General features: G+C 41.3%; 2 protein-coding genes across 2 annotated transcripts in view; one reads left to right on the plus strand and one right to left on the minus strand.

The window, feature by feature from the left end:
- SYN3 (synapsin III) overlaps positions 1-15,684 on the plus strand; it is a 548,862-nt gene that overhangs the window by 34,281 nt on the left and 498,897 nt on the right. The window lies entirely within an intron of this gene.
- Positions 9,715-10,206, minus strand: LOC111524023 (electron transfer flavoprotein regulatory factor 1-like). Its single transcript, XM_023189047.1, has 2 exons — positions 10,162-10,206; positions 9,715-9,942 (listed from the first exon to the last, which is right to left on the minus strand). Exons 1-2 carry the CDS (start codon positions 10,204-10,206, stop codon positions 9,715-9,717), a joined length of 273 nt encoding a protein of 90 aa, XP_023044815.1.

Raw genomic sequence — 15,684 nt, forward strand, 5'->3', positions numbered from 1 at the left:
CACTGTCACCCGGGCTGGAGTGCAGTGGCGCAATCTCAGCTCACTGCAACCTCCACCTCTCGGGTTCAAGCAAGTCTTCTGCCTCAGCCTCCCGAGTAGCTGGGACTACAGGTGTGTGCAACCATGCCTGGCTAATTTTTGTATTTTTAGTAGAGACGGGGTTTTACCATATTGGCCAGGCTGGTCTCGAGCTCCTGACCTCATGATAAACTGGTCTTAGCCTCCCAAAGTGCTGGGATTACAGGCGTGAGCCACCGCGCCTGGCAGTAGAGACCAGGTTTCACCATGCTGGCCAGGCTGGTCTCAAACTCCTGACCTAGTGATCTGCCTGCCTCGGCCTTCCAAAGTGTTGGGATTACAGGCGTAACCACGCCTGCTGAAATCATTTTTGTCAGACTCAGACAAAATGGGGCCAGGAAGGAGAGGAGACTCACATGTCTGAGATGAGAACTATTTTCAAGGACTTTCTAAAATCACTTTCATGTCCTTCATGCATCTCTTGCTTTGATAAATCACTAGACATTCTTTAGGACTGCAGTAATTCAGATAAGATGTTCTCCGAAGAACACTTGCCCAGTAATGGCATCTCCCCACAATGAACTAACAACAGCCTCTGGAACCAATGAACTGTCTTTCTAAGCAGCTTATGTAAATCTCTCATTGCTATAAAAGCTCCCCTTTATCCTTCTCTCATTGAGTGCACTGGTGGCTTGTCATTTCATGCATTCCGGATTGTAATCTTTGTTGTATTCCAGGGCAAACCCAACATAGCTAGAGAGACTTTTCTCTAGTGTCTTTTTATTTTTAAGATTGACAATACTTTACTAATACATTGTGTCCATAAAATGTCCATGCCAAAAAGAAATTTAAGGGTGAGATCAAAGATTGGAATGAAAGTGCTAAGCATTTTCGCCTGTACTCCAATGTATCATCTTGGAAATCCCTAGGGGACAAGTGTCCCATTTTGGAGATCAAGACCAGCTGCAGTGAATCATTTGGGTCATTTAGCGAGCTTGATCACATGCAGATTCCAGGCTACTACTTTTCCAGCTTGTGGAGTCAGAGCCTCTGGAGATGAAGCCTGGGAATCTGTATTGGTTAGAAAGCTCCCCAGATGATATGGGTGCATGTTAGAGTTTGATACTTATAAATCAAAAAAGCCATCACTCTGTGGTGGAAAGAAGCTCAAGAGTGTCCTCTAAGAACACTGGAATTCCACTCCACCATACCCAACTTGGAGGGTGGTCAGGAAAGCCATTCTGAATGATTGATACAGGAGTTGAGTTCTGAGAAATAACAAGACCTAGTCATGCCACAAAAGAGAAGGAGGCTGTGCCCGGCAGACGTTGCTGCCTGTGGGAAGAGCTGTCATTGAGAGAGCGCCTTCCTTGCTCAGGGAACGTATGGTATGTGTTCACACTCAGGAGAGGATCTAGCCGAGAGGGGCCAGCATTCTAGATGATCACCAAGGCGGACACCTCTCCAGCTTCAGTTTGGAACCAAAAAGTCCAGAAATAATATTGTGAAATAGACTAGAATACATATATGGTTTGATTTTAGAGCAGGTGAGTATTGCTAAAAATCACTGAAATTTATTTTGAAGGGTTCATCTTGAGCAACAATCACAGAGGGGCCCAGGTGACACTTGAGCTCCAGACCTCAGATTATCAAGGGCTTCCATTTGGATTTTGTTTGTGTGTTTGTTTGTTTGAGACAGCATTTCACTGTGACCCAGAGTGTCTAGAATCATGCAGATTGTGCAGAGACACAATCATGACTCACTGTAGCTTCGACCTCCCAGGCTCAAGTGATCCTCCCACCTCAGCCCCCTGAGTTGCTGAGACCACAGGCATGTGTCACCACCCCTGGCAAATGTTTTGATTTTTTTGTAAAGACAGTATATTAGTCCATTCTCATGCTGCTAATGAAGATATACTTGAAACTGTATAATTTATAAAGGAAAGGGGTTTAATGAACTTCCAGTTCCACATGGTTGGGGAGGCCTCACAATAGTGGTGGAAGGTGAAAGAAAAGCAAAGGCACATCTTACATAGTGGCAGGCAAGAAAGTGTGTGCCCTTTTATAAAACCATCATATCTCATGAGACTTATTCACTATCACAAGAACAGCATGGGAAAGACTTGCCCCCATGATTCAGTTACTTCCCACTGGCTCCCTCCCATGACACGTGGGGATTTTTACAATTCAAGGTAAGATTTGGGTGGGGACACAGAGCCAAACCATATCAGGCAGGGTCTCCCTGTGTTTCCTAAGCTGGTCTCGAACTCCTGGACTCAAGCAATCCTCCTGCCTTGGTCTCTCAAAGTGCTGGGATTACAGGTCTCTCAAAGTGCTGGGATTACATTACATGCCTGGCCACTTAGATTTTTGACATGACCTTCAGATGAGGGTCCTGATAAGCTAGAGGCAATCCAGCATGATTGTTAGATAATTCAAAGCATGGGCCCCAGTCCAGGCTAGTGCTGCCTGTAGGGCTCTATAAATTCTGTTTGTAAATAAATCCTGTGAATATTTTTTGGAAAATTTCAGTTATTATTACCTTATAATCTTAGGAAGTTAAATGCTTTAATTTGCTAAATGTAAGTGTTCATTTACATGAAAATTTTTTTTGGACCTTGTTTTGGCATTTCTCTATTTGAATATATTTCAGTTGTGTGACTGGTTGCAAATAAATGGAAGAATCTCATCTCCTCTCTTGACTTCGAGGAGACCCTCTCCCACAAAATTTCCTGACACCCTGGTGTGTTCTCCAACCAGGGGAGGGAGTTGTTTGTGCAGGAGGCTCACTCACCTACAAATCCTGTTTCCAAAGCCCAAATTCTTCTTGTCTGGGGACCCACGGTGTCCCACTCATGAGAACAATGATGCCACCCACAGGAGATCAAGGCCTGTGTGGGTGGATTTGAACTCATCAAAGACAGTGCAATGTTTTCATGTTGATATGGCTGGAAAAGAGCTTTGGGGACAAAAGGGCCAGCAGGTCTGTGTGTGAGAAAGGAGCAGGATGGAGCTGCTTCCTCAGCAGGTGCATGTTGGACCTGCTTTTCAGGAAGTTAAGCATCTCTTAGCTTTGCAGCTGGAGTGACACAGTCTACGGAGTTCTCAGCCTCTCCCTAGACTTCACTGCCTCTGCTCATTAATACATTGATGAAGCCCAGGTTATGTTGTCTCCATGAATTTTTAAATTTTCTGCTTGTGCGGAGGGGATTTTAGCATTTCAGGATTAATTACCCAAATACTGATTCCTAATAGGGAAGGAAAAAATTGTTTTAGCCCTCATCAAGTGGAGAATTTATGAGCCGTGTTGTGTTTACATGGGGGACAGGGGGAATCAGATAGTCCTTTGCATTATTCCAGTTTTTGTTCAACTTATGTTTATGTGTCAGGCACTGTGACAGCTGCTTTCTTTTGTATAACCACAGATTTAATCTTCCCAAACAACAAACGAAGATAGTTTAACTTCATCCTTGTTGTTTTCAACAGGTTTACTTAACAAATATATATTGAACCTCTACTATGTGCTAGGCACTGTTCTAGATGCTTAGAATACATCAGTGGACAAATCAGACAATGGTCTCTCTCCCTGGGGAGCTTACATTCTATGAAAGGGAACAGAAAATGAACAATAAGCAAAAAAATAGGTTACAATATATAGTTTATAGAAGATGGTGCATGCTATGGAAAAAAAGAACAAGTAGGATCCAAAGTACCAGACAGTGGCAGTCAGAGGGGAGGCCTCACCGAGAATGTGACATTTCAGCAGGACCTGAGGGAGAGGTGGGTGGGCCATGCATGTGTCTGCAGAAAGAGAGTTCCAGATGAAGGAACAACCAGTGCAAAGGCAACTTTTGTGCAGGAAGTTCAATCACTGGAATTCATCTTCTTTCTTTGTTATCTAAGAAATGTGCCAGGCCTTGAATATTTCCTATCTAATGTATCATTGTAGGAGAGCCAGGTGTTAGGCTGTGAAACACTATGTCATCAAGATTAAAAAGCAATTGTATTGGGGGGGGGGGGGGGCGGTGATGGAACTCTTCCATATCTTGGTAGTGGTGGTTCCATGAATGTGCTAAAATTCATAGAACTATACACCCCCAAAGTCTGTTTTATTCTATGTTAACTTAAAAAATAAACATTTGGAAAAGCATTTTAGTGCATTTTATTTTGGTCTGCTCAAAGACCTGTGAATTAGGAAGGGCAGGGTATTGGTATCCCCACTTTGCAAATGAAGAACCTGTGGCGTAAATGTCACTGAGCTGCAAGAGGCAGAGGTGAGGCTCAAAGTCAGATCCACGCCAAAGCTCATTCTCATATCAATACTGCACCTGCCATGTTGCCTTCCAAACTAACCACACAGTCAGACTTTCTGGCAATGGGAAACACATTGTCTAAAAATAAATCGGAATAATAATAGCAGCTGACACAGATTGTTTACCATGTGCCAAGCACTGTTCTAGATACTTTGCATATATTAAGTTGCAGGAACTCTATGAGGCATGTACTATTATACCCATTTTGCAGATAAGAAAACTGAGGCACAGAGAGGCTAAGTAACTTTCCCAAGGCTTTGTAGGTGGTAGGTAGCAGAGTTGGGATTGGAACCCAAGCAATCTGGTCCCAGGATCCATAAGCTTAACCTTCAAGCTTACTGCCTCTGTCTACCTGTGTCAAGCACCAGAGTGCTGAGGCCGTTGTGGTCCTTAGCCTGGGTTTGGGAGGGGGCTTGCACTTGAAGAGTCCCTTTTATATAGGATTTGTTTTCAAAGTGGTATAGGTTGGGATTTTTAGGCCTTTTGTATATGACCCAATCTTGCAGAAGAAATTTCTCCCCTTTTGCCTGTCATGGTACCCAAAGTACCATCATTAGAGTCACCTCATTGAATCTTAAAGACTGAGCAAAAAGACTGCTTTCAGGCCTTATACCTTATACCATTGGAAGAATCACTTTAACAGCGTGATTGTATTGAGGTGCTGGTACTCTGGGCTGGGCATCTGGCCTGTCCTCCTCTTCAGATATCCTCTCTTATTCTTAAATACCCCATCTCCTATGTCTTGAGGCTTCTCTGAATTACAGGCTCCAATGACAAGGTCCTGCCAAGAGAACTGATCTTAGGGGTGAGGTATTGAGAAGAAGAAGAAGTGAGGAAGATGGGTTTTGAAAGAGGTACATGATGCAGAAATAAACCTCACCACTTTCTCCATTTTCCTAGGATTGGATCTATGTGAACAAACATGTTTCCATGGTTAACAATTCAACTGAATACTTCTCCTCTGGAGGAATTAAACCTGAAGGTGTTTGGTTAAGTGCTTTGGGGCTTCTATGTGACTGTGGGGCCTCTGTGTTCACAGAGTCTCTAAGCATTAATGACTCTCAGTGATGGCTGAAGTCAGGAATAACAATTCTGCATCCTCTTGATATTGTAAAGATACCACTACTAAAAAACAATGTTTCATTACTATTATTTGTATAATCATTCATTATTTCAAAAGCACTTCTGTGCATTCTTTCATCTGATCTTCCCAACAGCTTCATGTGGATTGGTAAGAATAAGCAATGGGGCTGGGCGTGGTGGCTCATGCCTACAATCCAAGCACTTGAACTCAGGAGTTGAAGACCAGCCTGGAAAACATGGTGAAACCCCTCTTCTACAAAAAATACAAACATTAGCTGGGGGTGGTGGCATGTGCCTGTAGTCCCAGCTATTTGGGAGGCTGTGGTGGTAGGATGCCTTGAGCCCAGGAGCCAGAGGTTGCAGTGAGCCAAGATCGCGCCACTGCACTCCAGCCTAGACCCAGTCTCAAAAACAAAAGGAAAGCAAAAAACAAACAACAACAAGAAAATCAGTTGTAATAAATAAATAACAGTAGTTAGTATGGGTAGTGCCTAACACATCAGGCCTTGCACTGTGTCACATCTGTCATCTCATTCAGTGTTCACATCAATTTGTAAAGTAGCCATTATTTGTTATTCCTGTTTTACAGATGAGGAAACTGAGGCACAGAGGTTGAATAAGCCACTCCAAATTCTCACAGATATTACATGAGTAAGTGGCAGAGCTGGGATTGGAACCAGAGTCTGTCTGCCTTTGAAACCTCTGCTCCCAGCTACAGGTTTCATGGCCTTTCTAGGTATTCAGGCAGTGAAGGAAAAAGGGAACAAGATGCAGTATTCCAGGCAGAGGGGAAAGTATATACAAAGGATATGGACTCTTGTTAGAGCATGACTCATTAGAAGAGTTTCATCTTGCATGGCCAAAGTAGCGAGGAAAACCTTGAAGAAGATGGCAATGATTAAGGTCTTTCTGGATTAGGGTGTGTCCTTTATCCTAGGGATATGTGGAAAGTCATGAGGGGGCTTCCTGTGGTTAGGGTTGTAGTTTGGAAAGCTCTCTTCTCTCTGCTCTGTGGAAAGTTGACTGAATGATTGAGCTTAGAGGGAGGGAGCTGATTAGGAGGCTGTTGTAATAGGCAAGGGGAGAGAGCTTTAGCAGCATGTGAACCAAGTCTATGGTAGGAATGATGGAGAGGAGGGGATGATGCTGAAGATGTTTGTGGAGACAGAGATGACAGGACTTGGAGATTGAGTGGCTGAAACTCACCAGGGTTAAGGCAGGATTAATTAAGGAGGAGCAAAGTGTGAGACTTAGGTTCACAGGGTTCCAGAAATGGGGAACCCAGGTGCATAAACTCATCTGAGGGTGAGCAAGGAAACAAGTTTGGCGTGTCAATGAGGCACCCAGGCAGACATGTCCACTCTCCTGTCCAGGCTGATCAGTGGCTCATCTCAAAGTAGCTCTTGCCACTGTGGGGCAGCTCTCATTCCTCCTGCTTCGATGCAAAACCTGTCCTTATGATTTTCACCTTACTTCTGGCTCTGGCTTCACCACCAAGTATGGAAAGTCTTTCATACTTTCTTTAACCTTTCCCAATGAAGTTTTCCTTCATGTCACAGCCTCCAAGAAGTAAGCTTGCAAAGTTGCCTTATAAAGTCTCTTTTTTTCCTGTCTGGTATGGTCACTCCTGCCCTCTAGTGGCTAGTGCTAGGGCAGCATGGGGCTGGGTACCCAGCAGGCCTACTGGGTTCTATCCCAGCCAGTCTTCCTGCCCGTCTTTTCCTAGACCTTCACCAGAATCCCTCTCATTCGCACCTTGTCTTGCCATCAGATTAAGTTTGGCATTGAAGCGATATCCTGTGTCCTATCCTAATGATTCAAGAGGAAAAGACCTTGAAAATTACATAATCCAGCTCCCTACTTTCACACCTGTGGACCAAAATGACTACAACGGCCTTCTAACCTGTCTGGCTCCTTTCATAGACACATCCTCTAGGTCTGTTTCTACACAGTGGCCAGGTAGACCAGATATCCCTCTTGTCTCTAACCCTCCAATGGCTTACTTTCACAATTGGCTTCAAATCAAAATTGTTTTCAACATGGCCCTTCATGATCCGACCCCTCTCTGCTTTTCTAAACATTCTCTTATAAGAATCTTGTTCTAACTTCCTGATGGAGCTGGCCATCCTTCTGTTCTTCAAATGTGCTTTGCTTTTTCCTACCTTAGTGCCTTTCCTTATACACCTCTCTCTCCCCATCCTTTATGTTTCAGCCTAAAGATCACTCCTGAAAGAAGTAAAATTGTCTCTGTTTGCTGATGACATGATCTTAAATATAGAAAATCCTAAAGAGTCTACAAAAAAACCTGTTAGAACCAATAAACGAATTCAGTGAAGTTGCAGGGTGCGAAATCAACACGCAAAAATCAGTAGCATTTTTTTTACACTAACAACAAACTAACTGCTAAGGAACTTAAGAAATCAATTTCATTCACAATAGCACCAAAAAATGAAATGCTTAGGAGTAAATTTTACCAAGGAGGTGAAAGATCTTCATACTGGAAACTACAAAACATTGGTGAAAGAAATTGTGAGTGACACAAATAAATGGAAAGGTATCCCGTGTTCATGGATTGGAAGAATTATATGTCCGCATTACCCAAAATGATCTGCAGATTCAATGCAATCTCTATCAAAATTCCAATGTTATTTTTCATGGAAATAAAAAAAATCCTAAAATTTGTATAGAACCACAAAAGAATCTGAATAGTCAAAGCAATCTTGAGAAAAAAGAAGAAAGCTGGAGGCACTTGAAATCTATTACAAAGCTATAGTAATCAAAACAACATGGTACTGACAAGGACACAATGACTGATAGAACAGCAAAGAGATCCCAGAAATAAACTCACACACTTAATTGAAATAAACTCAATTGAAATTTGACTAAGGTGACTAAGGTGACAAGAACACACAATGGAGACAAGACAGTCTCTTCATAAGTGATGTTGGGAAAATTAGATATCCATAGGCAGAGTGAAGTTGGACCCTTATCTCACACCATACAAAAAAATCAACTCAAAATGGATTAAAGACTTAAATATAAGACCTGAGACTATAAAACTACTAAAAGAAAACAAAGGGGGAAAGTTCCATGACGTTGGTCTGGGCAGTTATTTCTTGGACATTGTCCAAGTGTTTCCAAAAGCACAGGCAACAAAAGCAAAAATAAACAAATGGAATTGCATCAAACTAAAAGGTTTCTGCACAGCAAAGAAGCAATGAATAAAGATGCAACCCAGAGACTGGGTGAAAACATTTGCAAACTATACATCTGATATCCAAAATATATAAGGAATTCAAACAACTCTATAACAAGAAAACAAATAACCCAGTCAAAAAATGGGCAAGGAAACCAAATAGACATTTCTCAAAAGAAGACATACAAGTGGCTAACAGATATATAAAAAAATGCTCATTATTACTAATCATCAGGGAAAAGCAAATTAAAACCATAATGAGAACTCACCTCACACCTGGTAGAATGGCTATTATCAGAAAGATGTCAGATACAAGTGTTGGAGACAGCGTAAAGAAAAGGGAAAGCTTGTGCACCATGGGTGGGAATGTAAATTTTTTTGTCTTTAGGATAAAATAATAGAATAACATTATTTACTTCCTTTTATCAAAGAAGTTAATTGATACACAACTGGAGACTTGGTTTCAGGCCCAAAGGTAGCAGCAGCAGCATTAATAATGGAAATAATTGAATGGTTATGTGTGTAATGCCTGTCACCAGCAGGCTATTTCAAGTTCAGCAGTAATGACTCCATACATATTATTATTTCTATAACTACATTTAAATCATTACCAGGAACTGCTTGTTTTATAGTGAACCTTGAATATGTGCTGTTAATGTACCAAATTGGGGGAAAAAATAAGGGATTCATTTCAAAAGTTAAAAGAAACAAGTATGTTAGAAATTATTTTGCCTATTAAATGTTTAGTAAATGGCATTCTCTTGTCAGTAAAATGGAGAAATAAGCTAAAAATAATTGGCTAACTCCTATTAATTTAAGTTACAGGATTAAGTGTATTATATTTTCATACAAAATTGGATGCTCATTAATTTATAATCGGTAGTGTAGCTAAATTGCTATCTTTGTATAAAAATAGAGCATAAAGTTGCTGATAAATCTCAGTATGTATGAACAGAAGTTGAAACCTATTTAGTTCAGCAGGGCAGCTCAAGGATTTTTTTACACAACATGTATATCTTCCCATTTTAAGTTAGAATTATTTTACAATATCTGGTATACATAAACAGCTGGCCCTGGTTGTCAGCTACATTAAAGTAGTAGTGATCAATTCGTTTTGTTGGTATCTGAATAATAGCGTTGTTTCATAGCTTTGTATTTCCTAACGAAGTATAAGGCTTCTAGCTCTTTCATTACAAATTCGCCCTGTGCAGTAAGTTCTTTGCTCTTCTCTGGATTCTTCACGTCTTTGTTTTTAAGGAAAATGTTCTTCAAACGCCTTTTAAAATAGTGTGGTCCTTTTGGACAGTCTCGTCCAAGATACAGCAGATTTTTTTTTTTTTTTTTTTTTGAGAGAGCGTCTCGCTCTGTCTCCCAGGCTGGAGTGCAGTGGCGCGGTCTGGGCTCACTGCAACCTCAGCCTCCCGGGTTCACGCCCCTCTCCTGCCTCAGCCTCCCGAGTAGCTGGGGCTACAGGCGCCCGCCACCAGGCCCGGCTAATTTTTTTTGTATTTTTAGTGGAGACAGGGTTTCATTAAGATACAGCAGATTTTTATAAAGATTTAATACTTCTCCTCTGAAAGAGCTGGCCATTTTCATTTATCATGTAAATTATCCACCTTTATGCATAACGTACTTTGCCTCCAGACCCCAGGATCCCGGAAACGGAACAAAACTCCCCGGCGGCGGCACTCACGCACTTTCCGGCACGGCGGACCCCGAGTCGTAAAAGCCTCGACCGTTTCTACGACTCTGTCAGTCAACTGCGAAGCTGGCGTTTTTGAGACGGAGTTACGCTCTTCTTACCCAGGCTGGAGTGCAATGGTGCGATCTCAGCTCACTGCAACCTCCGCCTCCTGGGTTCAAGCGATTCTCCTGCCTCAGCCTCCCAAGTAGCTGGGACTACAGGCACGTGCCACCATGCCTGGCTAATTTTATATTTTTAGTATAGACGGGGTTTCTCCAGGTTGGTCAGGCTGCTCTGGAACTCCGGCCCTCAGGTGATCCCCCCACCTCGGCCTCCTAAAGTGCTGGGATTACAGGCGTGAGCCACCGCGTCTGGCGGGAATGTAAATTAATATGGCCATTATGGAAAATGGTATGGAAGGTCCTCAGAAAACTAAAAATAGAACTACGATGTGATCCAGCCATCCCACTTCCGGGTATGTATTCAAATAAATTGAAATCAATATGTCAGAGATATCTGCACTTCCATATTCATTGCAGCATTATACCCAGTAGCAAAGATACGGAACCAGCCTAGGTGCCCATCATCAGATGAATGGATAAAGTAAATGTGGTATATATACACGCCATGGAATACTATTCAGCTTTAAAAGGAGGGGGAAACTAGGGCCCAGTGGCTTATGCCTGTAATCCCAGCACTTTGGGGTTCAAAGCAGGAGAATTGCTTGAGGCCAGGAGCTGGAGACCAGCCTAGGCAACATAGCACCTCCCCCTCCCCCAATTTTTTTTTTAAAACTAGTTGGGCATCTTAGTACGCAGTTACCCTGGAGGCTGAGGTTGGGAGGGTCACTTAATCCTGGGAGGTTGAGGCTGCAGTGAGCTATGATCACACCACTGCACTGCAGCCTGGGCAACAGAGTGATACCATATCTCAAACACAAAAAAAAAGGAGGGGAAAAATCTGTTACTTGCTACAACATGGGTGAACTTGAAGAACATTATGCTAAGTGAGATAAGCCAGGGACAGAAAGACAAATACCACATGATCTCACTTGTAAGTGGCATCTAAAACCATTAAACTCATAGAAGTTAAGAGTAGAATAGTGGTTGCCTAAGGCTGGAGAGGGGGCTGAATGGGGAAAGGGAACATGTTGGTCAGAGAGTACAAAGTTTCAGTTATGAGAGAGAAGCTCTTGTGATCTTTTGCACAGAATAATGCATTGTAAATAATGCATTGTATATTTCAAAATTGCTAAAAGAGTAGAATTTAAATGTTTTTTTCCACAGAAAATGATAAGTATGTGAGATGATAGATTTGTTGATTAGCTTGATTTAATCATTCCACAATGTAAACATAGCAAAACATCACAGAAATATATATAATTATTGCTTGTCAATTTAAAGTGAAATTTTTAAAAGTAACCTTCTCAGAGAGGTCTTCCCTAACCATCCTCTCTGCAGAAGTCCTGCCCCAAGTGAATTTTGATGACCACACTCTGTGTATTCCTTATGTGCACTTACCCCAAACCATAAATGTTTGTTTGCATGTTCATGATTGGCCTTCCTTTGCCAGCCTGTAAGTTCCACTGGGGCCCATAGTGGGCAGAAGTTACCCGAGAAGACTTTGACTAACATTGGAATAGGTTAAAAGATTACAAGAGGTGATTCTTTTCGAAATCAGGGAATTCCTACCAATGAAAGGTTGACCAGAGTTCCTGAAGAAAGAATTGTTAAATAAATTCTAAGATCCCTTCAACCCTAACATTTTGTTAACTTTTCTGTCTGGTATTTGAAAAATGTAAGAGGCTCAATTCCAGTAATGACTCTGTAGCCTGTGTTGGACTAAACCTCTCTCAGATGATAATGATAAATTATGGACAAAACATTTCAAACGATTTGAGGTTGCTGGAGAAAAACAAAAAAATAGGATGTGGACAGGATTTGACCCTTGAGGGAAGGAAACCACACCCACTTAGTGAAATATACATTTAAGTGGCTCTTCCCAGGCCACCTGGCATGGAGCAGCTGGAACTGAAGTGGACAACTGCAGCTTTGCTGGTTTGACAAATCAGTGGTCAGAGTATAAACTCACAGAGTGGCTGGAAAATGACGACATCGAAAGAGATGCCCTAGGTCCATGCGCCCACTAGGATCAACTGACGCCTCTGTTGAACCTTTGGTGGGTCTGTCTGTCTCTCAGCCCACATCTGCTTTTCATTCCTGCCCACAGTTGTTGAGCGTGGATGGAAGCACTGCCTAACAAACTTCCTGCTTGCAAGTGACCAAGGGAGTGTGAGCTACCTGGGGAACTGGACTTGAAAACCATCTAAGTAATATTTGCAGAGCATTACACCCAACAACTGCAAAATACGTGTTCTTTCCAAGTGCATCTGGAACATTCATCAAGATAGACTGTATTGAACCATAAAATTAATCTTTTTTTTTTTTTTTTTTGAGACAGAGTCTCGCTGTGTCCCCTAGGCTGGAGTGCAGTGGCGCAACGTTGGCTCACTGCAAGCTCTGCTTCCCAGGTTCACACCATTCTCCTGCCTCAGCCTCCCCAGTAACTGGGAATACAGGTGCCCGCCACCATGCCCAGCTAATTTTTTTGTATTTTTAGTAGAGACGGGGCTTCACCATGTTAGCCAGGATGGTCTTGATCTCCTGACTTCGTGATCCGCCCGCTCAGCCTCCCAAAGTGCTAGGATTACAGGCGTGAGCCACCGGACCCGGCAAAATTAATCTTAATGAATGGCAAAGGTTTAAAACCTTATAGACTATGTTCACGAATCACAAATGATTTATATTAAAAGCATTAACACGACAATAATTAAAAAGCACTGAAATTTGAAAATTAAATGCATGTTTTAGTTATACATGGGTCAGAAAATTATAAGGGATATACAGAGTAATGTGAAATGAATGATAATGAAAATTCAACATGTCAGAATTTCTGGGAAGGAAGCACATTGCTTTAAATACTTTTATTGGCGAAAAAAAGGGTTTAAAAATTAATGATCTGTGTTCCCAGCTCAAGACTCTAGAAAACAGAACAGCAAATTAAACTTAAACCAAAAGTAAGGAGAAGAAAGTAAGTAACAAAAAACAGAAATAAGTGAAATAGAAAACAATGGAGAAGTTGAAAAGGCTGCAAGTTGGTGCCCTGAAAGAGTAATACAATTCATAAATTCTTAGCAACATGGATCAGTCAAAAAGAGAGAAAAAGCAAATTACCAATATCAGGAATATCAGGAGGAATCATAAGTTCCTACAGAAAGGATATATTATGAACAACTTTATTGCCAGTAAGTATCACAACCAAGATGAAATGGACAAAATGCTCGAAATCACATATTGTCAAAATTGAGATAAAAAGAAAAACAAAAGATGAATAGCTTTGTAAAGGAGATTCAATTCATCATTAAAAACTTTCCCACAAAGAAAAACCAACCCCAGATGGTTTCACTGTTGAATTCTGCCAATAATTTAAGAAAAAAAACCCACAATATTACACAGACTCTTTCAGAAAATAGAAAAGGAGGGACTATTTCCCAATCTATTTTGTGAGGTTAACATTACACTGATACCAAAACCTAGCAAAGACATTGCCAAAAAATAAAACTACAGACCAATGTTTTTGTCATGAACATAGACACAAAAATAGCAAAATGTTAACAGATTGAATCCACCAATATATGAAAAGGGTAATACACTATGATCAAGTGGGATTTATCCCAGGAATGCAAATTTGGTTTAACATTTAAAAATCAATCAATGTAATTTACCACATTGTTAAGCAAATAAATGGTTTCAAAAACATAGTCCTCTCAATACATTTAGTAAATCACTTGGCAAATTCAACTCCCATTCATGGTAAGAACTCTCATCCAAATAATAATAAAGGGAACTGCCTGAATCTAGTAATTTACCAAAAAACCTACAGTTAACACCACATTAATGGTGAGATACTGAGTGTTTTCCCCCTAAGATTAGGAACAAAGTAAGGTGTGTGTTTTCATGATTTCTGTTCAATATTGGAGGCCCTAGCTGGGACAATCAGATACGGGAAATTAGTAAAAGTCATTTAGATTGGAAAGAAAGAAGTAAAGATATCTCACTTTGTAGTTTGTGACTTTTTTTTTTTTTTTTTTGAGACGGAGTGTTGCTCTGTCACCCAGGCTGGAGTGCTGTGGCCGGATCTCAGCTCACTGCAAGCTCCGCCTCCCGGGTTCACACCATTCTCCTGCCTCAGCCTCCCGGCTAGCTGGGACTACAGGCGCTGCCACCTCGCCCGGCTAGTTTTTTGTAGTTTTTAGTAGAGACGGGGTTTCGCCGTGTTAGCCAGGATGGTCTCGATCTCCTGCCCTCGTGATCCGCCCGTCTCGGCCTCCCAAAGTGCTGGGATTACAGGCTTGAGCCACCGCGCCCGGCCTTATGTGATTATTTAAGTAGAAAGTATTAAGGAATCTATAAACAACTAGTAGCAACAATACTTGAATTTAGCATGTCAGTATATTGAAAATAATATTATACTGGCAGCAAACAAATGGAAAGTGAAACTTAGAAAACAGTGTCATTTTAAAAACGTGCAAAAAACCCCCAAACAAAATAGGAATAAGTTTAGCAAAATGTATGCAAGATCTCTATATTGAAAATCATGAAAAACTTTCTGAAGAGAGTGGTCTACTGTGTTCATAAAGCAGAAAAACCAATATTGTTCAGTGACAATTCTGCTCAGTCTATGCAATCTTGAACAATATTCCAACAGACTTTTTCATAAAAGTTGATTTTAAAATGCGTATGAAAATAAGACCTAAGATACTTAAGACAATCTTGAGACAGAAAATTTAGGTGGGAGGACTCACTTTACCTGATTTTAAAACTTTCTGGAAAGCCATAGCAATCAATAAATATACGAATAGACAGATCAATGGAGTGTATTAAACAGTCCAGAAGTAGACCCACACACGTACAGCCAATCGGTGCCAACAAGGCCACCAAAGCAATTCAGTGGGAGAAAAATACTTTCATTAATGGTGCTGGCAACCTGGATAAATGAACGGGGGTGAAAAGGAACTTCATACTCTACTTCATATCACTCAAAAATCAAGTTTAGATGGATCCCTGACCTCAATAGAAAAGGTAGAACTATAAAGCTTCTATAAGACGTTATAGGATAGTATGACTGTGTTCTTGGGGTAGGCAGATTTTTTTTTCTATCGTTTTTTGAGATGGAGTTTCGCTCATGTTGTCCAGGCTGGAATGCAATGGCGCGACCCTGACTCACTGCAACCTCCACCTCCTGGGTTCAAGCGATTCTCCTGTCTCAGCCTCCCAAGGAGCTGGGATTACAGGCATGCGCCACCACACCTGGCTAATTTTGTATTTTTA

The sequence above is a fragment of the Piliocolobus tephrosceles genome, chromosome 19 (genome assembly GCF_002776525.5).
Source record: "Piliocolobus tephrosceles isolate RC106 chromosome 19, ASM277652v3, whole genome shotgun sequence".
Taxonomy (NCBI): Eukaryota; Metazoa; Chordata; class Mammalia; order Primates; family Cercopithecidae; genus Piliocolobus; species Piliocolobus tephrosceles.

What these genes read in the sequence shown, in the direction of transcription:
- LOC111524023 (XM_023189047.1), bottom strand. Translation starts at nt 10,206, where the DNA reads ATGAAAATGGCCAGCTCTTTCAGAGGAGAAGTATTAAATCTTTAT. An exon ending in GAGAAGTATTAAATCTTTAT is followed by an intron (nt 9,943 to 10,161) that starts AAAAATCTGCTG and finishes AAAAAAAAAAAA; the next exon opens with AAAAATCTGCTGTATCTTGG.